General features: G+C 47.7%; 1 protein-coding gene across 4 annotated transcripts in view; it reads right to left on the bottom strand.

The window, feature by feature from the left end:
* Positions 1-666: 666 nt before the first annotated feature.
* The window catches only part of LOC124668008 (DNA-directed RNA polymerases IV and V subunit 2-like), a 24,688-nt gene continuing 1,823 nt past the window's right edge, over positions 667-23,531 (bottom strand). Inside the window, exons 1-8 of one of the 4 annotated variants that reach the window (XM_047205217.1) lie at positions 17,413-17,513; positions 13,733-14,352; positions 12,785-13,036; positions 10,929-11,809; positions 10,541-10,832; positions 4,717-5,667; positions 1,950-2,221; positions 667-1,333 (exon numbers count right to left, since the gene is read on the bottom strand). In XM_047205217.1, coding sequence (XP_047061173.1) covers positions 832-1,333; positions 1,950-2,221; positions 4,717-5,667; positions 10,541-10,832; positions 10,929-11,809; positions 12,785-13,036; positions 13,733-14,335 — 3,753 coding nt within the window. In that variant the 5' untranslated portion in view covers positions 14,336-14,352; positions 17,413-17,513 and the 3' untranslated portion in view covers positions 667-831. Of the gene's footprint in view, positions 1,334-1,674; positions 1,725-1,949; positions 2,222-4,716; positions 5,668-10,540; positions 10,833-10,928; positions 11,810-12,784; positions 13,037-13,732; positions 14,670-17,412; positions 17,514-23,531 lie in introns of those variants that run through there. The other 3 variants (XM_047205218.1, XM_047205216.1, XM_047205215.1) reach the window with 3 other exon arrangements.

Here is a 23,531-nt window from a genome sequence, read left to right on the forward strand (position 1 = left end):
GCCACGGAGGGAATTCGGATTGCAACAGCCATAAACTGTTTAGATAATATCTTTTTTATTTTTTGCTCAGCACAAGCTCCGCGCGTACGTGTTTGCATGCCACTTTGGCCGTGAAATCCATGCAACGCAACATAACGCTGATTAATTAGTGCACCGCTAGTGTCTCGCGCGCACGAAGCAAATCGCATCACTTGATCTCGCTCGCAGAACTAATAAAACGATCGGTAGCCAAAACTATTTGATCTATCCAAAAAACACAAGAAGAAATAACTTAGAAAATTCAATACGAGATTACATCATGGAATGGGTTTTAGATTCTCGTCATAATTCTGCTGGCTCCACCATGTATACATATATATGATGAAAATACATTGTATATTAGATAGTATATGAGATTAAGTGGGTGTAATAGCATCTATCAAAGGTACACAAAATTGTAGTGGCGTTTTTCCAAAGTTAGAAGTTGTTGTGTCGTTTCTCAAATACACGAAAATTGCAGTGACATCTATCCATTTAACCCAACCAACAATGCAGCAATGCGCACGATAAACTCCTTCCCAGAAGAGTGGTAGGGTAGACAAAAGTACCAGTCACTAGGAGGAAGTTCATTCAACAGGTCTAGCTAATAGTATAGTGCTTCAACACAACTTCCCAGACCAAAGGGTAGATCCCAAACGGCTAAAGATATCCTTCACAAGCAGCTTCGCATCACAGGGCTCACCCCATCATAGCTAGCCAATGCAAACACCATTGTCACAAGGGGGTTTCGCATAGCATACATGTCCATAACCATAGATAACCTATATACATCATGAGTCTGACAACGGAGTTCTAGCAGACTTCCGTCTTGAACTTGAGGCAGATCCCCATACTGAAGAGTTCCTGGTAGAGCAGCTTCGCGCCGTAGGGGACTGCAATCCTGACTATGTTCTCCGAAGACCGGCAGAACCCACAGTAAGGACCTCGGATCTTCTTCCCTCCTTGGACGGGCCTTATGATGACGTTCGCCGCCCGTTCACACGTCTGACACACATGCATCTCTGAGAAGTCGCTAAGCATGAAGAGCCGCTCGTGGAGGTTGGCAGCTGCTCCGTGGGCAAGGAGGCAGTCGCGCTCCATCTCGCCGAACTTCACACCTCCAAACCTCTTTCTGTCTGCGACAGGTTGCCTTGTGAGGGGGTGCACTGGCCCCGTGTTCCGGAATTTCACCTTGTCTTCGGACATGTGTGTCAGCCTCTGGTAGAAGTTAGGTCCCATGAAAATCAGGGATTTCATTCTTTCACCACTTTGGCCGTTGAGAACACCTTCAGCTCCCCATCTTTGAAATCCAGCCCTGAATACAACAACATGCGTCAGCTTTGGACCTTTTAAGGCAATAACGTGCACTACTTTGTACCCTGAACAATCTGTAAATACAGTGAAATGTAAGCGCAGACCTCACAAAACATGTATAGTATATTTTCCCAGTTTTTTTTACCAGAATCTGTTTCCCCAATTGATCGATATATCAGGACCAAAACTATGTGCAGACCATTATGCTAGTTTCACTAACATTACACTGCTGCTAATTTGCTCCATACTACAGTGAAGTATAAGATTCGAAGATAACAGGGTGTCATCCAGTGACGTAAAAAAAATTGTAACAGATGTAACTTCAAATGTACCAGTAATTACCAAGTTGAACTAATAGAGGATAACCGCAAAACTGGAGAGTTGGCCATCACCTGAGGGGAAAAAATGCATAGAAAGAAGATGATTTCTTGCTAAGGCATTTATCATGTACAACTACCCTCTATAGATTGTGATACTAAAGGAGGGGCTACGGCCCATACTGGCCAACACAAAGCTCCACCCCTGTGCTCAGCCATTTTAAATCAGTAAATATATCACTCTGCTGTATCTATGTTGGCTCATTTTGAATTAATTCAGAGAATTAAGAAGGCACTTACTTGTGCAATTGTTCCGAGATCACTTCAAGTGATGCTGTTGTGAATGGCGTTGCATATCTAATTTTACCACCAAGAGCGATTCCCTTCCCCAAAGCAGCTTCAAGCAGCTGGCCTGGAGTTTGACGGGTAGGAAAGGCATGTGGATTTATCACAATATCCGGAACTATTCCTTGGCAAGTAAAAGGGAAGTTCTCCTGAGATTCTAGAAAACCAACAACACCTTTCTGTCCGTGCATGCTAGAAAATTTATCTCCGACGCAAGGAGATCGAACCTGAAAAATCATCAGCAACAGAACTTTATGGCCATCTAAAGGAAACACAAGTTCTAGGAATACGATGGCATAGCAAAAAAGGATAGGAAAATATTATAATATATCCAGTGACCAGCTGGATTTATTATATCATATTTGACAGAGAAATAAATAGATCGGATTGCTTCTTGAAGAGGAAAGAAACAGGAAGTACTAGTTACAGTTGGTGCATAAAAGGTCATTAAAAGCAGTAGGCTTGGCTTCTTCTTTTGTCTGTTTTAGTGGTTATTCTGTACTGAACACACCATAGCAGTATTTAATTGTACTGACATGTGTCAGTTGGCTTGCTTTTCCTACTTCGTACATGATCTATGTCTTCGAGTATTCCGTATTAGGATACCAAGGAACAAATTGTTAAGGGCAGTGTTACCGAGGGTTATTGTGTTAATAGAAGAAGGCATATATACACCCAACAACATGGGCCATATTTGTTTCTCACTAACTATTTACAGTAGTATAGATTTTAAAATAGAATCTCTATTATGCCAAAATGACATTTTATGATGTTGGCCTCTAGGACTAGATACCAAATTACATATTAAAAGATGATATTCTATAAAGGATCAAGTGTTCTCGTTCTTATGAATAATGTAATGAGCAAGACACCGGTCAGTATCACAGTCCGAGTTCTATGATAGATAACCCAAGCAATCCATGCTGTAAGGATTTTTGTAGTTATTCTGCAGAAACGCTCAGTATTAGTACTGTTAATTACTTTGCATATGTTGTCTTGCCTCTTACTAGCCATAGTTTTCCCCAACCTCTAAAATATCAGTTATTGCAAACTATCTGGGAGTACAAAGAAGGGCCACTAGGCTGCCTTGATGAAATCCTCGTGATATTTAGTGTTGAAAACATGGTTACTGAGTTCTGTTTCTCGCAACAGTTTTGAACCAAAAAAATTTAAACAAATGTTCCAAATTACTTTTAGCCATGGCTGGATTCAGGCTTCTTCTGTGTGCTGGATCATGGAGTAAGCCAGGAGTTCATGGATGAGGTTTTTGCCCAGAGCAAGATGTTCTTTGATCTACCAAACAGTGAGAAACTGAAGCTTCTCGGAAATGAAAAGAATCGTGTGTACGCTCTTATTTTAGATGAGATTCTTGATCAAGAAAATCAAGTGTGGTAATCTATTGACTCACCCATCCGTTGCTACTGTGTACACTTAAAAATCATGAGTCTCCTACATTGTACTCCCTCCGTTCTTTTTTAATTGACTCGAATTTAGTACAAAGTTGTACTAAATCCGAGTCAATTAAAAGAGACCGGAGGGAGTACAATGGAGATACAAGCTGCACTGCAAACTGGGTTTCTTACAATTGACTCTTTAGGTGACTACAAGGAAAGGAAGGGTATAATATAGGTGTTGAGGTACCAGGCCATTTTATGGTCCAAAACAGTGGCCTCCTGTAAACTTGAGTCTGAGCTAATAAAGTGGCTTCCAAGTAGTCAATGAAATGTCTCTTTGCCTTTTTGGGTCGCCTTATGTGTCTGATAATCGATGTTTTCTATCTTCGTTCAAACCATGGTTTCAAAGGCGTTAAGGCAGGGGGGGGGCGATAAAGCGGTCGATTTTCCAAGGCAGAGGGGGCGCCTGGACGCCTAAGCATCGCCTTCAAAACCATGGTTCAACCGTAAGACAAAGATGTCTTATTTCGCCTGCCTTTATTGGAATATTGGTTTCAGGAGTGGCAAAATCGGTTGTAAGGATCATTGCTCTTGCTTTCGACCTAGATGCAGACTTCTTTGATAGACCCAAAATGTCAGTAAAAGCTAGTACAAATTGTTAGCGGCATGAGAATATTTTTCAGGATATATCTAGTACGTAATACCTTTTCTGTATCAACAAATGCACATACACTGCTAGGCTAAGTTGATTTATTTTATTGGAAGTTCCCAAGAAGATATGGTTAATAAATGGAGCGTGTACCATATGCTAAAATAAATGCATTAATCAAGACATAATTAGTGATCTTATCACCCACCATTATGCTTGAGCTAATTCTGAATTATTACTAGAGTAATTACATACTACATGTTTTAAGCACGGACATTTAACTATGACAAGACCAGTTCGGAACAATTACTCTACTTCTCTTGGGTACCATTAGTGCACACTGATGCTTACCTTTCTAAACTTCCATTTAGCTCTTATATGGAAGGATATAGAGGAAAATAGGGTAGCAAATTCATGTTTCGCGAAGGGAAAGATAAATATATACAACAAACTCAAAAGAAGCAATTTGCTAGTTCACTAGATCATGCTATAGTATTAGGCACATGAAAGGAGAGCAAACCCAACTAAGAAACATTTCAGTTGCAGCTGGTTTATGTTGATCAATCTATAGAGCAGAAGGCAAACATAGAGTTTTACTGTTTATAAGACGAACGAAATCATCAGTGAAGTTGAGTTGATGCAAGTACTAGAAAATAGTTATTATTTACTGAAGATTTACCTGTCTTAAAGACACAACAGCAAAATTCTTCCCCTCGTCATTGGCTGAGAGCAACACTCTCTGGACCATTCCCTTTTCTGTATGCTTCAGTTTAATACTATGGTCTTCACCAGATTCTGACACTTTCCCAATGACAATGTCTCCACTCTGGAGACTTGCACCCACGTATGGTAATCCATCGTCATCAAGATTGTCAACTCGCCCTCTCTTGCTTTCCATTTTACCAAAGTTCACCTTTTCCTTCATTTTCAGCCGTTTGATGGGCTCTTTGGTCTCTACTTCTGCCTTATAGCTCCGTATGAGCTCAGTTCTGAACATGCCCCGTTCAAGAGAAGCCCTATTTATAACCAGGGAATCCTCTTGGTTGAATCCCTGATGAACATTGACTGCCACTATCGCATTTTGTCCATTGAAATACTCTGGCCTAGAAAATCCATCTTTTCTTCCAAAAGGATAATCTGATCTCCCAATACAATCAGCTGTAACTGTTTTGAAAAGGGGTTTCTGAGGGTAGTAAAGTTGATGGGAAAGAGTATCAACTCTGGTACGTGGATTTGTTGTGGAGTATCCAATAGCTTGCTGTGAGTGTTTTTCCGACTGGTACAGCACCCTTCGAGCAAAATTGTGATTTGCAAAAGGGATAAGACCACAACTTAATCCCAACAGAAAAGATCCATTCAGCTCGCAGTGAGTATAACCAGGAACCTCCTGCCCACTGCTCGGAAATAGGTGCCTAATTCCCCATGCACATTGTATATCTTCCTCCTCTTCAACACCAATGAACTCAATTATTTCTTGTTGCACTAGTGTCTGAAAAGAGTAAGGACAGCCCTTCCGTTTTGTAATTTTATTTAGGTTCTCAACCACAAGAAGAGGTCTGAGGATTCGCCCTGCATCAGAGAACACCCGTACTTCTCCAGGAAGTTGGTGCTTGTCCCTTTTGATTTCAACCTGATCAGATGGAAGCATAAGCAATACCGCAAATGACATTGTGGTGTCTGATGTTAGCACATAATATGCAAGGGGAACGCACATGTAGCAATAGGTATCTCCATTATTGTGTATCAGATAAGGAAGTTGTCTAAAATTATATTACTCAGATACCTAATTTTCGGTACGAAACACAAAAGAAATGCATATTGAAAGTTAGGCAGTACCAAAAAGGCAAAAATCAGTTTAGGAGATAGCACCAACAAATTTTTTAAAATCAGAATATGAAAAACAGGAAGAGATTATAATCTTGGTTATCATTAACTGAACCCTGTAAAATATTGATTCTCCAGAAATAATTAAGTACTCCCTCCGGTTCATATTAATTGACTCTAATATGGATGTATCTAGACACATTTTAGTTCTAGATACATTGGTAGAATCAGCGTGTCTACCAGGACGGGGGCGTAGATTGTAGGGGTGGAAGTGTTGCGATGGAGAGGAGGAGAGGCGGCGCCGGCGGCAGGGCGCCGTCGCGGATGCGTGGGAGGCGGCGGCTAGGGTTTGGGGCGGCGCGGACAGGAGAAGGCCGACTCCCAGAGGAGTCGGCAATAATGATATTGATTATTGCTTGATCGATATAGTCTATTACAACTTGTATTTATAAGAGAATTGCGAAACCCTAATCTCTGCTAACTGGGCTAAGCCCCTAACTAGGCCTGGCCGGTTGGGCCAACGGGCCCCCTCCGGCGGTAGACCAGGCCGGTCATAACATCTCTCCCCGCCTGCGCAAACAGCTCGTCCTCGAGCTGGTAGTCGGGATAATGCTGCTGGAACGCCTCACGTGGTTCCCAAGTCGCCTCTTCCTCGGAAAGGCCCTCCCATTGTACCAACAAGTGCCAAATATCACGACGTAGCTGAGCGCGGAGCACCTTGGCCGGGCTAGGAAGCAGACGGCCCTCTGCCGTCGGCGGAAGTGGCGGAGTGACCACCGGCGGATCACCGCGATAGGGCTTCAGCAGCCCCACGTGGAAGACGTCGTGAATGCGGGCTCCCTCAGGCAACTGAAGCCGGTATGCCAAGGTCCCAATCCGCTCCACGATGACGAAGGGCCCAGCATAGCGTGGACCAAGCTTGCGCTTGGCGCGCGGGTCGAGTGATCGCGGTGAGAGCGGTGCAACAGGCGAAGCCACACCCAGTCACCCACTGCATATTCCACCTCACGGTGACGCCCGTCATAGTAATGCTTGGCGACCTGCTGGGCCTGGAGAAGACGCTGCCGCACCTCGGCCAGCATCTCGTCGCGGGCGCGGATGAGCTCGCCAGCTGCCTCCGTCCGCGCCGTCGCCGGGTCCACCGGCAGAATAGGCGGCGGTGGCCGACCGTAGACCACCTCGAACGGCGTAGCACGCGGGCGGAGCGGTAGGAGGTGTTGTAGCGATGACTCCGCCCATGCAAGCCAATCCACCCAAGCGCGAGGACGATCACCTGTAACACAGCGTAAATACATGGCGATCACCTTATTGACCACCTCGGACTGGCCGTCCGTCTGGGGGTGGAATGCCGTGCTGAACCGGAGTTGGACCCCGGCCATGCGGAAGAGATCCCGCCATACGTGCCCCGTGAACACCGGATCCCGGTCACACACGATGGTCGAGGGAAACCCGTGTAGGCGGACGATACCGTCGAAGAAGGCGCGGGCCACCGACGATGCCGTGTAAGGATGGCCAAGCGCGATGAAGTGGGCGTACTTGGAGAAGCGGTCAACCACCGTGAGAATGACAGACTTGCCGCCCACCTTCGGAAGGCCCTCGATGAAGTCCATGGAGATGTCAGCCCACACCTGCGAGGGAACGTCAAGCGGCTGCAAGACACCAGCCGGGCGCAAAGTCTCCGTCTTGTTGCGCTGGCATGTCTCACATGAACGCACCCAATCCTGGACCATGGCCCGATCGCCAGGGACGTAGAAGTCCGCGCGCAGACGGTGGAGCGTCTTTTGGACACCCTCATGACCCGCAGAATGCGCCAAGAGTAGCACCTGATGATAGCCTGAGCGTAGGTCGAGCTTGGTGAAGAACCGCGCCCCGTGGAGCTCGTCAAATAGCTCATCGACCACCGGAATCAGGAACTTGTCCTTGAGTGTGAGGGCGTTGAGGGCGCGGTAGTCGATGCAGAAACGCCACGTGCCATCCGACTTGCGCACCAACAGCACCGGCGCGGAGAACGGGGACGTGGAAATCCTGATGATGCCCGCTGCCAGCATGAGCGCACACTGGCGCTCCAGCTCGTCCTTCTGCAGCTGGGGGTAGCGGTATGGGCGTACTGCCACTGGTGCCGACCCCGGGAGCAGGTGGATGCGATGGTCACACGCTCGTGGGGGTGGCAGGCCCTGTGGCTCCTCGAAGATGGCGCCGTGCTGCTGCAGGAGGTGCGTCAGGAGGGGGTGCTCGGCGTCGTCGGCCCCGGAGACGAGCTGAAGCTGCGGAGCGGTGGAGGCGCCCCCGAGACCCTCCCCGCGAATGTGACGCCCCTGGCGCCAGAAGGTCATCGTCAGGGCGTCGAAGTCCCAAAGGATGGGACCGAGCGTCCGCAGAAAGTCGACGCCGAGGATGAAGTCAAAGCAGCCCAAGTCGATGCCGGCGCACGTGATGACGAAGTGCTCGTCGCCGATGGTGAGGGGTACGTGCTGGGCCACCCCATGGCAGTGAAGGCGGTCACCGTTGGCCACGGTCACGCGTAGGTTATCCCCACCCGTCGGCTGTATCGCGAGGCGGCGCATAGTGGCGGCGGGGAGAAAGTTATGCGTAGACCCCGTGTCCAGCAGCGCCACCAGGGGCTCGCCCGGATAGTGACCGTGCAGGCATCGTCCGCTCGTGGCGGATGCCGGCGAGCGCGTGTAGAGAGACGACGAAGGCCGTGGCAGCCGCATCGGTCGGCTCGGCCGTCTCGGCGGCGGCCGTCCCGGTCGTCGGGTCGCCCTCCTCCATGTCGACTGTCTCCAGGTAGAAGAGGCGGGGGCACACGTGACCGGGCGTGTATGGGTCGTCGCAGTTGAAGCAGAGCCCAAGGCGGCGGCGTTCGAGCTGCTCGGCCGGGGTGAGGCGGCGGAACGTGCGTGTAGCCGCGGGGGCGGGGCCGGTCGGTCCCGGTGGGGCGGGGCGGGCGGCCGCCGCGGCCGTAGGAGGAGGCCGGGCGGCGCGGGTGCCGCGGCCCAGGGACGCCTGCTGAACCGCCTGGGCGCGACGCTCATAGGCGCGCGCGTAGTGCATTGCCGTCTGGAGGTCCTGCGGGGCCTGGAGCTCGACGTCCACGCGGATGTGGTCCGGGAGGCCGCCAATGAAGAGCTCGGCGCGCTGTTGCCCCGTCACTCCGGGTGCATGGCATGCGAGGGCCTGGAAGCGGTCGGCGAAATCCTGCACCGTGGTGGTGAAGGCTAGCCGGCCGAGTTCCGCTAAGCGGCTGCCGCGGATAGGGGGGCCGAAGCGTAGGAGGCAGAGCTCGCGGAAGCTGTCCCATGGGGGCATGCCACCCTCGTCCTGCTCGAGGGAGTAATACCATGTTTGGGCGGCGCCGCGGAGGTGGTACGAGGCGAGCCAAGTCCGATCCGACGCGAGGGTGCGCTGCCCGCGGAAGAATTGCTCGCATTGGTTGAGCCAGTTGAGGGGGTCCTCGACGCCGTCGTACGTGGCAAAGTCGAGCTTGGCGTAGCGTGGGGGAGCGAGGCCGGCGGTGCCCTGGCCAGTGTACTCCATGCGGCCAGCGGAGGGCTCCGCAAAGCGCGCGTACGCCGGCTCCGGGAAGGATGGCCTCGGAGGGTCCCCGGCCGCCGTGTAGACGGGCGTCGGTGCTGATGCGGCCGAGTAGACGGGCGGGGACTCCGTCGCGGTTACCCACACCGATAGTCGGGAGGGCGACGGCGGAAACTGCACCCGCTGGATGGGGACGCCCTGGGACGGCGAGGCGGAACCGGTGGCGGGGGCCGGCGGCCATGACGACCATGGCGGCGGAGGCGGCGAGGCCGGGGGTGGCGCGGGCATGCCCTGGGCGGGCGGAAACGCCGGCGCAGCCGGGTAGGCGCTGAGGGCCGGCGGCAGTGGCGGCGTGGGCAGCCCCTGCGTGCCGATCAGGTACAGGCGGATGCCCTGCACCGCGGTGGCGAGGTCGCGGATTGCCGTCGAGACCTCCTGCTGCGAGAGGAGGGGCGCGGCGTCGGCGGCCTCCGCCAAGGGTGCCGCGGCTCCCGTGGAGGGCGGCGGCTGCGAGGGCGGCGGTGCGGATGGTGGCGGGTTGGGCGGCGCGGAAGTGGTGGTGGTGGCCGGTGAAGATGACATGATCGAACGAGGACGCTCTGATACCAAATTGGTAGAATCAGCGTGTCTACCAGGACGGGGGCGTAGATTGTAGGGGTGGAAGTGTTGCGATGGAGAGGAGGAGAGGCGGCGCCGGCGGCAGGGCGCCGTCGCGGATGCGTGGGAGGCGGCGGCTAGGGTTTGGGGCGGCGCGGACAGGAGAAGGCCGACTCCTCTGGGAGTCGGCAATAATGATATTGATTATTGCTTGATCGATATAGTCTATTACAACTTGTATTTATAAGAGAATTGCGAAACCCTAATCTCTGCTAACTGGGCTAAGCCCCTAACTAGGCCTGGCCGGTTGGGCCAACGGGCCCCCTCCGGCGGTAGACCAGGCCGGTCATAACATACATCCATATTGAAGTCAATTAATATGAATCGGAGGGAGTACAAATATATACATGACAGAACATCATGATACTCTATAAGATTGCATACATGCCATGTTTAGTCTAAGAAGAGTTACTAATGTTATTGAACATAGATAGAAAAATCAAGATAAAAACAATGCTTCTAATCTAACCATGAGGAAGAGAGCAAACCTGTGGATCGATCAGACCACCGCGTCTCATACACCTTAAACGCATGACAAATGAAGCTGGATCAGTACAGGATCCTACCCAATCGCCATTGAGAAAGATCTTAACCATTTTAGGAATCTCCTCGACATGAATTTCATCCAGTTTATTCATTCCACAAGACATAAATCTGTCAATCAATGGCTGTGCCACTCTACAGCTAACAATAGCAGTCACAGCTAGATTTTTCACAAGCCCACAGTTTTCACCATCAGGAGTGGACATAAAACACATCTTTCCCCAGTAGGACGGATTGCTGCAAGGTTTTTCCTTGATGTTAGTTTAAATGAGGGCATATAAATCACAAAATGGACATGCAAGTGTGCAACACTTGGTCTAAGAAATTACTTACGGATATCTTGCATCACCAGCTTTCCCAGCATAAGCAACCTGCTGGCGACTTTTCCTCAAGTCTGACATCATTTGAAGAGGATTTGTTCTCCTTAGCGTTGCAACAATTCCTGAGCATCTTTCATTTCTTTTGAAGGGGTGGCACCAAGAACCAGTAGCAAAGGCACGATTTATACCATTAGTAATAACTGAAGCATCAAGGTAGCGCAGAGGAAACTCTAAATCGCGGTCACTATTCAAATCTCTCTGCAAGGCCTTAACCATGAGTCTCTCTGCATGCCTAAGATGCGCACGAAGTTCTCTTCCAAGCAATTCACCAGGTAGCTCCAACCTTTTGTTCCTGAAATCATCCTTATTATCACATTTGCGCTTCCCAGTAAAAGCCATTAGAAGGCATTTGACCATGTAACCTAAGAAATATGCTTTATTCCTATTCCCACTTATACCAGGAAACAGATTCTTAGCAACATAATCATCAAACGACTCTGCTGGAGGAAATTTTTGACTCTTGACCAAATCATCCACATACTGGCGGGCTTTATCGGACTTGCGAAAGCCTTCACACAGTTCACCTGATTCACTAATAGTTGCAGATATCGCGTTCATGACAGAAGCATCACAGTCTCCCATGTCTATCATATCAAATGCTTCCTTGTCAGATGATACGCCTAGCGCAAAAAACATTAGCCAAATAGGCATATTGGCATACAAAAAGGAGAAGGAAATGATTTTGCTCCCACTGGTATCATTATTCTTTGTAGAATCAATTAGTGTGATATATATTCTTCTTTTTCTGATTTCAGACAAATAAGAGACAGTCCAATAAGGCCGGTCAGCAACCCAAATCCTGGTCAAGCATTTTTGCTCTTGCGCGATGAATACCTGAAGAGTTGAAATATAGTGAGATCCAAGAAGCTTGCAATATGTTATAAAATTAGCACTGTATCAGACAATTGCTACTCTAGAAGAACCGCTCCCCAAGAGAATAGCTTAATTGCCTAACAAGATCATGAAGTGAGTCTAGATGTGCCTATGTTATCAGCAGAACCTCATGTCCATACATCATTGGCCTAATTTTGGAAAATCTTAACTAGTAACCTCCATTCCAATGAATAAGGCTTATATTATTTTTGAAAAGTCAAACCATCTAAAGTTTGACCAAGTTTTTACAAAAAAATATTAACATGCAAAATACAAAATCAATATCATTAAATATATCATGAGATATATTTTCAAATGATATCTATAAAATGTCATATTTGTTGACAGGCTTCTCTAAAAGTTTGGTCAAACTTTGCTTAGCTTGACTTTTCAAAAAATATATAAGCCTTATTCATTGGAGCAGAGGTAGTATATGGCATAGACTGGAGTTGATGACGCGCAGTTCATCCATGCCTCCACCCTCCATTTCCAATATTACTAAAAGATTTGTAACAAGATGCACAAACTAACTAACTGGAACACAATGAGACTCCCACGCAAAGGTAAGCACCTCCAAGACAAAGATGCAAGATGACAAAAAGCACAAATGTGCAGAAGTGACACTGGTCTAAGCAGACCCATGCACATGATAAAAATTTTAACTGGTCTTTTTCTGTAGGGTATAAGTTAACTCTTTTGATAGCACTCCATGTGCAGCTGTATACTATAATAGAATTATCCTAAATGATCATAGTGTTTGGCACTAATGCCTTCGAAAACAGATATGTGGGCTTCCTTTCATTAGATAAGAGCAAGAATATATAAGATTATTCAATTAAAATATAAAAAATCCACAGCTCTGTAGTACTGATAATGCAACATTCCAAGCATGATAGATTAAATAAAATAAGCAACGAGACATCAATATTATTATACCTTCTCCATTCCCTTGATCAAAAAATATCCACCAGAATCATAAAGGCAGTCAATTGCCTTATCTGCATGCCCACTTTTCTTATCTTTATGCTCACTTTTCTTATCTTTATGCAGCCAGCATAAGTTTGAATTAACCATAACTGGAAGGCGGCCAATATTCATTGCTGTAGTTTCGTTCATGATAAGAACTCTGCTGTGAACAGAAAGATCATTCCCTGTTTTAGCCTTGTCACTTTTCTCCATAGAATAAACCTGTTAACAGTTTAGAACATGACAGTCAATAGGGTGACTCAGTTACTGTACAACAACTAAGGACGCAAATATGAGCACCAATATCGATGTCATAACCTCAAAATACAGTATCCGACAACTTAGCACATACTTCCTCTGTTTCATAATAGAAGACTTTAACCTATCCAAAGCATCTTATATTCTGAAACGGAGGTACAAATAATGACATATCAACACAACAGTTCAATAGGATATGAACACAACAGTTCAATAGGATAAAGTGCAAAATACATTAACACACATAATGACATCTACAACTATGTATGCTGCTGAATGACTGCTGAACCAACATCATGCAAACATTGGTTCCTTGACTGCACCAATTCATGTACTGTCAATGGACCATTTTGGTATATTGATTAGGGCACCAGTGAAAGAACAGCTACGTATTGAATGTAGACGACAAAAGCTTCACAAGATCAGTAGATAGACAGAGAAGGAATTGAGTATTTTTACAGGATTAGCTTATGAGAACAGGATTGAAATTGTGTGTTGTCAAGAGCAATTTAAAAGTGGGTTATGCCATACATGTCATTTTGCAATTTCAAGTAAATTTTGGGGATTCTACAGATTGTGTGCATGTGTGAGACACTTCGCAAATAGATAACAGCAAAAAGAATATGTAATTAACATATATAGAACATGAAAACTGCTGACCTTGATATTCACTTCTACCTCCATTTTGGAAGAATATGTCATATTTTGGAGGCGAGCATGTCTCGGCTCGAGGACGAGTGACTCCTCAGCAAAATCAGTTTTTTCAGACCAAAATACGGGCTTATGTAGTTCCACTTTCCCAAACTTGATGATGGCATGCCTCCAACCACCTGGTCCTTTCCTTGAAGGATCATAATCCGGCTCAACGGTAATTTCCCCTAGCGAATGAAAAAGCTCCTGGAGCCCATGCGAGACAAATTGGTTGTAGGAATTCAACTGATGGCTAATCAGACCAATCTCGTCAAAAAATGACCTTGAGGCTTCCTTGCAGAACTCCTCTAGACTTCCCAAGCTCATGTCAATGGGAACTTCTGGATGTGACTCAGAAGAGTACTTCCCTTTACTATCATCATCCAGGGATGATCTCCCATTCGCATCCACATCCATAAAAGACAGATCTCTGTCAACATCCATAGAAGACTGCCCGTTCGAATCATCCATGGTATGGGATCTGCTCCCTCCAGTGTCATCCAGTATCATAGATTCCAGCTCAGGCTCAGGGCCATTTGTTGATTGCCCACTGTCCCTTGGTGGATCTTCCATTACACGAGCAGAGGACGCTAATACCATGTCAAGTATCGCGATTCGCAATGCCATCATACAAAAAACACCACATTAGATACTGATAATTTGAACTACAAAATGCATTCTACAGTGCAGCATTGAATACTACAAATTGAACTGTTGAAATGATTATTAGCCATAAATGGCGATACTCGTGGTGTTAGTATTAATCTTGTCAATGTAGTTGGCTAGTACAAGGAGCTAGCTTAGTCATGAAGTATCTAGGGCATGTACAGAGAACTCTAGAATTAAGAATGTTCAAGAGTGAGATATTTAGGAGTAGTATTAAATATCTAGAGTTTGTAGAGAATTCTAAAAGGGTTTGGATTGTGACATATGGCAACAAAAGGGTCATGTACAAGTATAAATAGGGGTATCACCCCTCCCATCTAAGCAAGCTTGGTACACTTGAGATATCTAACAAAGCTTCCTACTAGTAGAAGCCATGCGTGTGAAGCACAAGCTTCCTAGTTCCTAGTAGTATAAGCCATGTGTGTGTACATGTGTGTGAGGCACATCAAAACAGAGCTGTGTGTGAAGCACATCTCTTTAGGGGAGAGAGATAGTCCTGAGTGAGAGCTAGTAGATAGCATAGCTCCAACACGTGGTATGTGTACGCACACACGTATACGTCATTATCTCGAAAAGGTTAATACGTCAATCTCCACATGACAATGAATGAAGACATAACCTTTTTTAGATGAATGAAGTGTGTTGCTTACACTGCACTAAAAGTAACACAAGACATCTACTAACGGCACAAAATGATCTAACAGATTGCGCAATAAAAAGAAAGCCAGCCTTAACTTAATTCAACGCCGCTACATGAAGTAAAGACAATAACAGACACCCTAACCCTAAACAGATCACACAGGGCACCCTAGCTTCACATTCATAAGGGCATTGGAAGCCATCAAAGTTTTTTCAAAACAACTCAATTCAGTCCCCACACCACCATCTATGCGCCACAATAATCTCGATTTCATCAGTACAAAATCAATATGGCCGGCTATATAACAGATGGGAGATCTAACAAGGGAACATGGAGGGCACACGCAGCAAAATCCCCCCAAAATAACGATTCTAACACTCAACCACAAACAAATTCACATACGCATCATTCTCTCGAAAAGGTAAATACCTCAATCTCAGCAGGACAGTAAATGAAACATATGGCCTTTTTTAGATGATGAGTGAGGTGTATGAGGTTAGGGTGGCGCGAATCGTCATTTTCTGCTCATGTAGTGGCGTCAAAGTAAGTTAGGGCAGGGTTTCTTTTTATTTGCGCAACCTGCTACTACTAGATATTCTGTGCTACTTTTAGTGGTGGTTTGGATACGTGAGATTAGCGGCCAGATATTGTAAAATGAGTTTTAGACTGGTTTTTAGGAAAATCACTTTTACTAAAATTTCGGCTGAGAATTAGTTTAGAGTAAATCACGTCTGGGTTGAAAAAGTCAAATACGGGTTTGTACTATTTCTTTGTTTGCATAAAGATTAGCGATTCAGTGCTCCGGCTACAGAGGTGCATGCTCGTTCGACCTTGCTGTCTATGGAGTCCTCGCCACCGATGCTTGCCATTATTTCCGATCTCCAGAGGAGCAAGCAACCGGAGGAAACGCCATGGCTGCAAGCGAAGCTCACCTCGCGGCGTGGAATCGCTAGACGGCGGTCACCGCACAGTACTAGGACGCTACCAGCTCCTTGACGCGGACCAAGAGGCACGGCGTAGCTCCCTCAACGCCTAGGACGCCGCACTTGCCGCTCATCGGCATGACCAACGCAGGCTCCTTGAAGATCCGGCTTGCCTGATTAATGCTCCTCGGCGACCTGGGGGCTAGGACGGCATGCTTAATGCTCCTCGACGCGGCCATTGCAAGGCTCCTCGGCGGTGGCCAGCCGCATGCCCTGGGTTACGCGGGCATACAGGCATTGAAAAATGGCATGGTGGAATCTGAGCTTTCCGAGAACTAAGTTTTCTACATCCACAGACTTTTCACGTGAGCCAAACAAGGTTTTGTTCGGTTAAACGGTTCCCCTGGTTTGTAGAATTCGGGTTCTGTGTATCCCACATATCCAAACAACTTCTTAGTGCAGTGTGAGCCATACACTTGAACAACAAAAGGACGATTCACGCCACCCTAACCTCAAACATGCCACACTGGACACCGTGGCTCACATTCATGACGGTTTTTTTTTGACAGTAAAACCGTAGGGGATTTGTGATTTTCTATTGACAAAATGTTATGTACAAAGGTAGAATTCAAGAAATTGAGACATTCATGACGGGTTTTTTTTTAAGTAAAACCGTAGGGGATTTGTGATTTTCTATTGATGAAATGTTATGTACAAAGGTTTAACTCAAGAAACTGAGACATTCATGACGGTTGACGAGCTGAAGGCATTAGAAGACACCCAACATTTTGGCAGAACAACTGAAAACAGTCTCTCCCCACCCAAAAAAGTAGAGTAAATTTTATGCGGGCCAGTGATCTGGATTATAGCAGTGAAGGGGATGTGGGGAGCACACACGTTTCAGCGAAGCCCACCCAGAAAGTAAACTGGTATAAATCAATACGCCCCGCCTATATAACAGACTGGAAGATCTAAGTTGTAACGAGGGGATGTGGGGAGCACACACACGCGTTTCAGCGAAAATAAACTGATTCTGCAGCTCCACCGCAAACAAATCAACGGCACACTGGACGCGTTGGATACGAGGTAATGTCCGGATCAGACTGCTGCTGGCGGAAAAGGGTACACGAGGACAGAAGAGAAAAATGATGTATTCTGCAGCTCCTCTCCCGGTGAGTAGCCGCGAGAGGAAGGAAGGGCGAGGAGGGGTTCGAATGTGAGTTTTCGCCGGAGTTGCGGAAGAACTGGGTCAGGACTCAGGAGGAGGCCGGATGCCGCCGGCGTTCCCCCTCCCTCCGCCGTTCTGCTCCCGCCCGTCGATCTAGGGTTAGGGGCGCGCCTCTCGAGGGGGAAGGACGGCCGGGGAGAAGGGCCAGTGGAGAGGAGGGCGGGGAGGAGGAGGTCCAGGGGAGGTGGCTTACCGGCGATGCCGCCGCCGTGTTCCTTGGTGCGGGCGTCCTCGCCGAGCGAGCTAACGTCCCGAGAGATGAATGTTGGGATTCCGGCGTCCGGTGCTCCCGAGGTTGGGTGGGTGGGTGCGGGGGAGGGGTTCTGGGGGGCGAGGAGGGAGCCGGAGACAGGGCAGGGGGTTTAGGTGGGGAGTGCGGTGCGGCGGTGTCAGTGGCGGAGTGGGGGCATGATGAGCGCAGGGCCGTCCGCCGGTCAGATCCGGTGGCTGAGAGTGAGAGCTCCGCCGCGCCAGAATCGACGGGGGTTCAGAGGGATCTTCTGCGCGTCACGCACTGTAATTACGGACGGGAAACGGTCGCCAGGTGGCGCCATTGCCCATGGCAGGACAAGTGTGAGTACAGATCGAGGCACAGTTATCGTGAGTGGTCACCTCAGCGGCTCGGTGCCCTCGGACAGTGAGTCCACCTATGCAAATTTCGATGACATGATTCCATACATTACAATTCATGTACCCCTCTGTCCCGACGTTGCGCATACTAACTTTTATACGGTGAAAACAATATTATAAGATTCATGGTGAGACGTATTATAACTTTACAAGATCAGCTTATCCATATAATATTTTTTGCTATATAGTCCATCAAACTTTACAAATTTAAATTTAACTTTAACTGAAACTTACATGCAACATATCTATCTCTAGCAGAGTCCGTAAAAACGCGAACTGAAAACGTGGAGTTCAGTTCAACGAACTCGTGTATTCGGGTTGTAAAATGAATTTTGTTTTACAGTTTTGGTTTACGGGCTCTATTCTGCGTCAGCGGCTTCCGAACCCATAAAAACATGTTTTATCAAAGACTTTGCATATAATCAAAGAAATGACACAATCAAATGCAAATAATTCATGCATAGTTCATAGTGCAGACATCAAATGACAAATCATAGCAAATAGTTCACCATCTCCTCTCACCGCCGGCATCAAACCGAGGTTGGCCCGCCGTGACCATCATCGCCACCACCTCCATGAGTCACCGAGCCACCACAAGTTGCCTCTTCACGAGCTAGTCTTCGTCTTGCCGTGATCTCCGCCGAGGCCTCCTTCCACCACTCCAGTTGTTGCTCATTCATGTCCTTGGTGTTCATCATCATGATCTTCCTCTCTTCGGCCAATAGTTGTTGGCCTTCTTCACATTGATCATCATCTCCTCCAACTTAGCCTTGTTCCTTGCTTCCTCTCGGTTGGCTTCAACCTTAGCAAGACGCACCTCCTTCTTCCTCTCGATGATGACAAGCATGGTCTCCAAAGTTTTAGCCGCTATCACCTCCTTGGACTTCATCATTTGATCAAACTTGACCCTCAATAATGCAGCCTCCCCCTCGAGCTTGAGCCTCTCCTCGGCCTTCTTGTTTCCCTCCGGCTTGTCAGCGTTCCGGCCCTCATTCTCTTCCTCGGTGTCGTCGAACGCAACCATTGCAGCTTTCTTAGGTGCTACCTCTTCGTCCCACAATTGCCACTTGGGGAGGTGTTGAAGCACATCAAAGCAATGACGCATGGTGAAGCTCTTGCCCTTGCTGCCGGCCATGTCTCTGTACCTCGCATTGGCAATGCGGTCCTACATTTGCAAAACCAAACAACAAATCATCAATATGTCACCAAAGCGAAACTACAATTGTACAAACAAAATATGCACTCACATATTCATCCACAGTTGCGCCCCTAGGAGGATTGGACACCACTTGGTCCATTGCTGCTGCTCATCGGCTGCAGGCCGGTTTGATCGCGTCCCAACATCCTTGGAGGGATCAATACGTGCGATCGACAGGATGATGAACACACGGCATAAGTTTATGGAATTTGTCCTCGATGTTTTGCCAGTAGCGCTTCCCTGTTTGATTGGTGCCGGAGACTACATCCATCCCCACGGCGGCCCAAGCTCGGCACAAGGTGGCGTCTTCAATTTCCGTGTAGTTGTTCGCCCGTCTCTTCTTCCTATTTCCATCGGCCTCCACTCGACCACACCCTCGTCCCCTTCATTTTCTTCCCCTTTGTCCCCTTCTTCCCCTTCATCCGCGCCGTCCTCATCTCCGCCCATCCCAGCGTCGAACGGAGGGAGTGGGTTCACCTCGTCCAACATCTCCATGTACGAGGTGTTCTCGTTCCTAGCAGTACACGGCCTCAATATCTACTCGCAATGAAAAATCGAGGAATAGTTGATGTGTACCTTGTTGACCCGTCGTCGAGCACGTCCCGGGCGACGTTCGCGGTGGCTTCCGGTGGCGTTGGCGGGGAGGGGAACGGAGGCGGGGCGCCATGGCTCGTCGTTGGCTTCACTTTCGTCCTTTTGGGCACCGAATTCTTTGGTCTGGCACGGGATGCCTTCGGCATCGTTGCCACCGCCGGGACATCACCGGTGGCCGCCGCGGCACCGGCTTGCGGGAGCACATGCATTCCCACGCGACGCCGCTTCACCACGCTCGTCGACGAGACCGTGGTAGCTACCTCCGGGGGGGTGGCAGGGGTCGCAGGGGTCGCCGGGGTGGTTGGTGGAGCGGCGGAAGCTCCGGCGAGCGCGGGAGAGGGTGGCGGCGCCTGCAAGCTACAAACGGCGGTCGGCTGGGTCGATTCGAGAGAAATCGGACGACGGCGGCGCAGAGGAAGGTGAGGGCGCGCAGATCGGCGGCGGCGGCGGTTGGGAGGAGCTGAAACTTCCCTCGCGCGCAAACTAGGGATTGTGTTCGGGCTGCGTTCGGTTCGCGCCGTCGGCCCTACAAATACAGGCCGAGTATGGGTTTCGGTCTCGGCCCGAATTTTTTTTCAGTTTCGGATCGTTTACGGCTACTGATCGGCGCCATTTTTCAGCCCAAACCCGTAAACTGGCGGTTATTTTTCGGTTTTGGGATTTTTACGGGCTCTGCTAGAGATGCTCTTACCATGGATCAGGCACAGCACGCGGCTTACCATGGATTGAACACGACACGCGCAAAATCAAACATACAAGGTGGAACCAACCTCCATCGCACCGTAAACCTTCCATGGTATAAGGCTCGGGAGGAAATACCACATAGAACACCAACTATTAACTTTTTGTTGCTCAAACTACTCATTTTTACCAGTTCTTTCACAAATCGCAATGCATTATAGTAGTAGTTTGCAACTAAGCACAAATCTTAGATTAAGCTAATTCTAGGCAAACTGAAAGAAAGGTAAAGAAGCTTTGCACTGATCATGAGATGAAATTCTATTCTAATTAGTTTGAATCATATTGCAAGTCTGAAGGCATTGTTAGACAGCTTTGTTGCTCACAATTCTCAACAAAACGGTGTAGCTGAGCTTATGAACATGACCATTATCTTTAAGGCCCGCTGCATGTTGTCAAATTCAGGTTTGCCACTGCTTAAGAGATAAGGAGGCGGTCATAAAATTGGAAGCGATGAGCAGGGAAGAAGAAGTAGTTAGAGAGCAAACAGCGACTCATCAAACCTTTATGTTTTCCTTACAGCTCAAGCGGTTTGTTTGCAAGTAAGATACTCAAGCAAGCTTTCATCTTGAAGACAGAGTTTCAGATGAGGTAGCAAAGAAAGTCAGCAGTTAACCGGTGGTTGTTGTTTGTCTCCGCTTTGCCACTGCAAGGCAAGTGCTCTACTATGAGGAGTACAGTCGAGGCACAGTTACCGTGAGTGGCCACTCAGTGGCTCAGTGCCCTCGGAGAGCGAGTCTACCTATGCAAATTTCAATGACATGTTTACGAATCACTAAGCATTCGTGTAATAGTTTGCAACTAAGCTTACATTTTAGGTAAGGTAATTAGGCTAGTACTCATAGTGAGTGGTAACATAGGTACTAGTAATATCAACAACCATATCATCACAAATCAAAATCGCCGCTTATATCTCACAAACATGGAGATCTAACAAGAGAACATGGGTAACATGCGCATTGAAGCAGACCCACCCACGCCCTAATTTTTTTGTAAAACTCCACCGCAAACAAATCCACGACACGTGGGAGGAGAACAAATGTCTAAACCGGACTATTCTCAGTAAATAAAACACTGGAACAAAGGAGAAATGGTGTATTCTATACGAGAAAATGTTTTGTGGAAGAGGGAGGCTGGCATAAGGGAAGGGTTGCCGAGGAGGCTCCTCGATAGAGCACCTCCATGAGTGGTGATATACCTTTAGAGGCGTCGTGGCGTTCCGGGCGAGGTGGATAACTCAAGGTCGTACGAGCGAGGAGGATTTTGACTTCTCATGCTCTCTAACTCTGACTTCGCTCTGAGCGGGCGTGTGAGGAGGAGGGTTATTGGTGTAGGGATACGTTGCATAGAAAACAAAAAAATTCCTACCGCGAGAACGCAAACCAAGCCAAGATGCAATCTAGAAGATGGGAGCAACGAGGAGATGATCAAGACTCACCCTTGAAGATTTCCAAAGCCTACAAGATGAGGCTCTTGTTGCTGCGGTAGACGATCACTTGCCGCTTTCAAAAGCGCGTAGAAGATCTTGACGGTGCTACAATCGGGCAAGCACCTCCGTACTCGGTCACACGTTTGGTGTTGATGAAGACGACGTCCACCTCCCCGTTCCAGCGGGCAGCGGAAGTAGTAGCTCCTCCTTGAATCCGGCAGCACGACGACGTGGTGGCGGTGGCGATGGAGATCTCCGGCGGAGCTTTGCTAAGCGTTGCGGGAGAGGGAGGAGTGGGGCGGCTAGGGTTTGGGGAGAGGGGTGGCCGGCCTCTATGGGGTGCGGCCAGCTTGGTGGCTTGTGGTGGCCGGCCCCTCTCCTTGGCCCCTCATTATATAGGTGGAACCCCCAAGTGTTGGACTACAAGTCTTCGAATAAGACCCCAACCAAAACCTTCCATGTTGTAGGGAAACCTACCCAAGGTGGGACTCCCACCTCAAGTGGGATTCCCACCCTTCCATGAGGGGGGGGGTGGCCGGCCCCTATGGTGGAGTCCACTTGGGACTCCACCCTCTAGGGTTGGCCGGCCATGGGTGGTGGAGTCCCTCCGGGACTCCGCCTTCCAAAGTCATTTCTTCCGGACTTTTCTAGAACCTTCTAGAACCTTCCATAAATGCACCGGATCATTTCCAAACTTGGAATATGACTTCCTCTATATGAATCTTATTCTCCGGACCATTCCGAAACTCCTCGTGATGTCCGGGATCCCATCCGAGACTTCGAACAATACTTCAAACTCCATTCCATATTCAAGTTCTACTATTACAACATCAAACCTTAAGTGTGTCACCCTACGGTTCGTGAACTATGTGGACATGGGTGAGAACTCTCTCCGACCAATAACCAATAGCGGGATCTGGAGATCCATAATGGCTCCCACACATTCAACGATGACTTAGTGATCGAATGAACCATTCACATACGATACCAATTCCCTTTGTCACGCGATATTTTACTTGTCCGAGGTTTGATCATCGGTATCACTCTATACCTTGTTCAACCTCGTCTCCTGACAAGTACTCTTTACTCGTACCGTGGTATGTGGTCTCTTATAAACTTATTCATATGCTTGCAAGACATTAGACGACATTCCACCGAGAGGGCCCAGAGTATATCTATCCGTCATCGGGATGGACAAATCCCACTGTTGATCCATATGCCTCAACTCATACTTTCCGGATACTTAATCCCACCTTTATAACCACCCATTTACGTAGTGGCGTTTGATGTAATCAAAGTACCTTTCCGGTATAAGTGATTTACATGATCTCATGGTCGAAAGGACTAGGTAACTATGTATCGAAAGCTTATAGCAAATAACTTAATGACGTGATCTTATGCTACGCTTAATTGGGTGTGTCCATTACATCATTCATATAATGATATAACCTTGTTATTAATAACATCCAATGTTCATGATTATGAAACTAATCATCTATTAATCAACAAGCTAGTTAAGAGGCTTACTAGGGACTCATTGTTGTTTACATATCACACATGTATCAATGTTTCGGTTAATATAATTATAGCATGGTATATAAACATTTATCATAAACATAAAGATATATAATAACCACTTTTATTATTGCCTCTTGGGCATATCTCCAACAGTCTCCCACTTGCACTAGAGTCAATAATCTAGATTACATTGTAAGGTACCTAA

The sequence above is a fragment of the Lolium rigidum genome, chromosome 6 (genome assembly GCF_022539505.1).
Source record: "Lolium rigidum isolate FL_2022 chromosome 6, APGP_CSIRO_Lrig_0.1, whole genome shotgun sequence".
Classification (NCBI taxonomy): Eukaryota; Viridiplantae; Streptophyta; class Magnoliopsida; order Poales; family Poaceae; genus Lolium; species Lolium rigidum.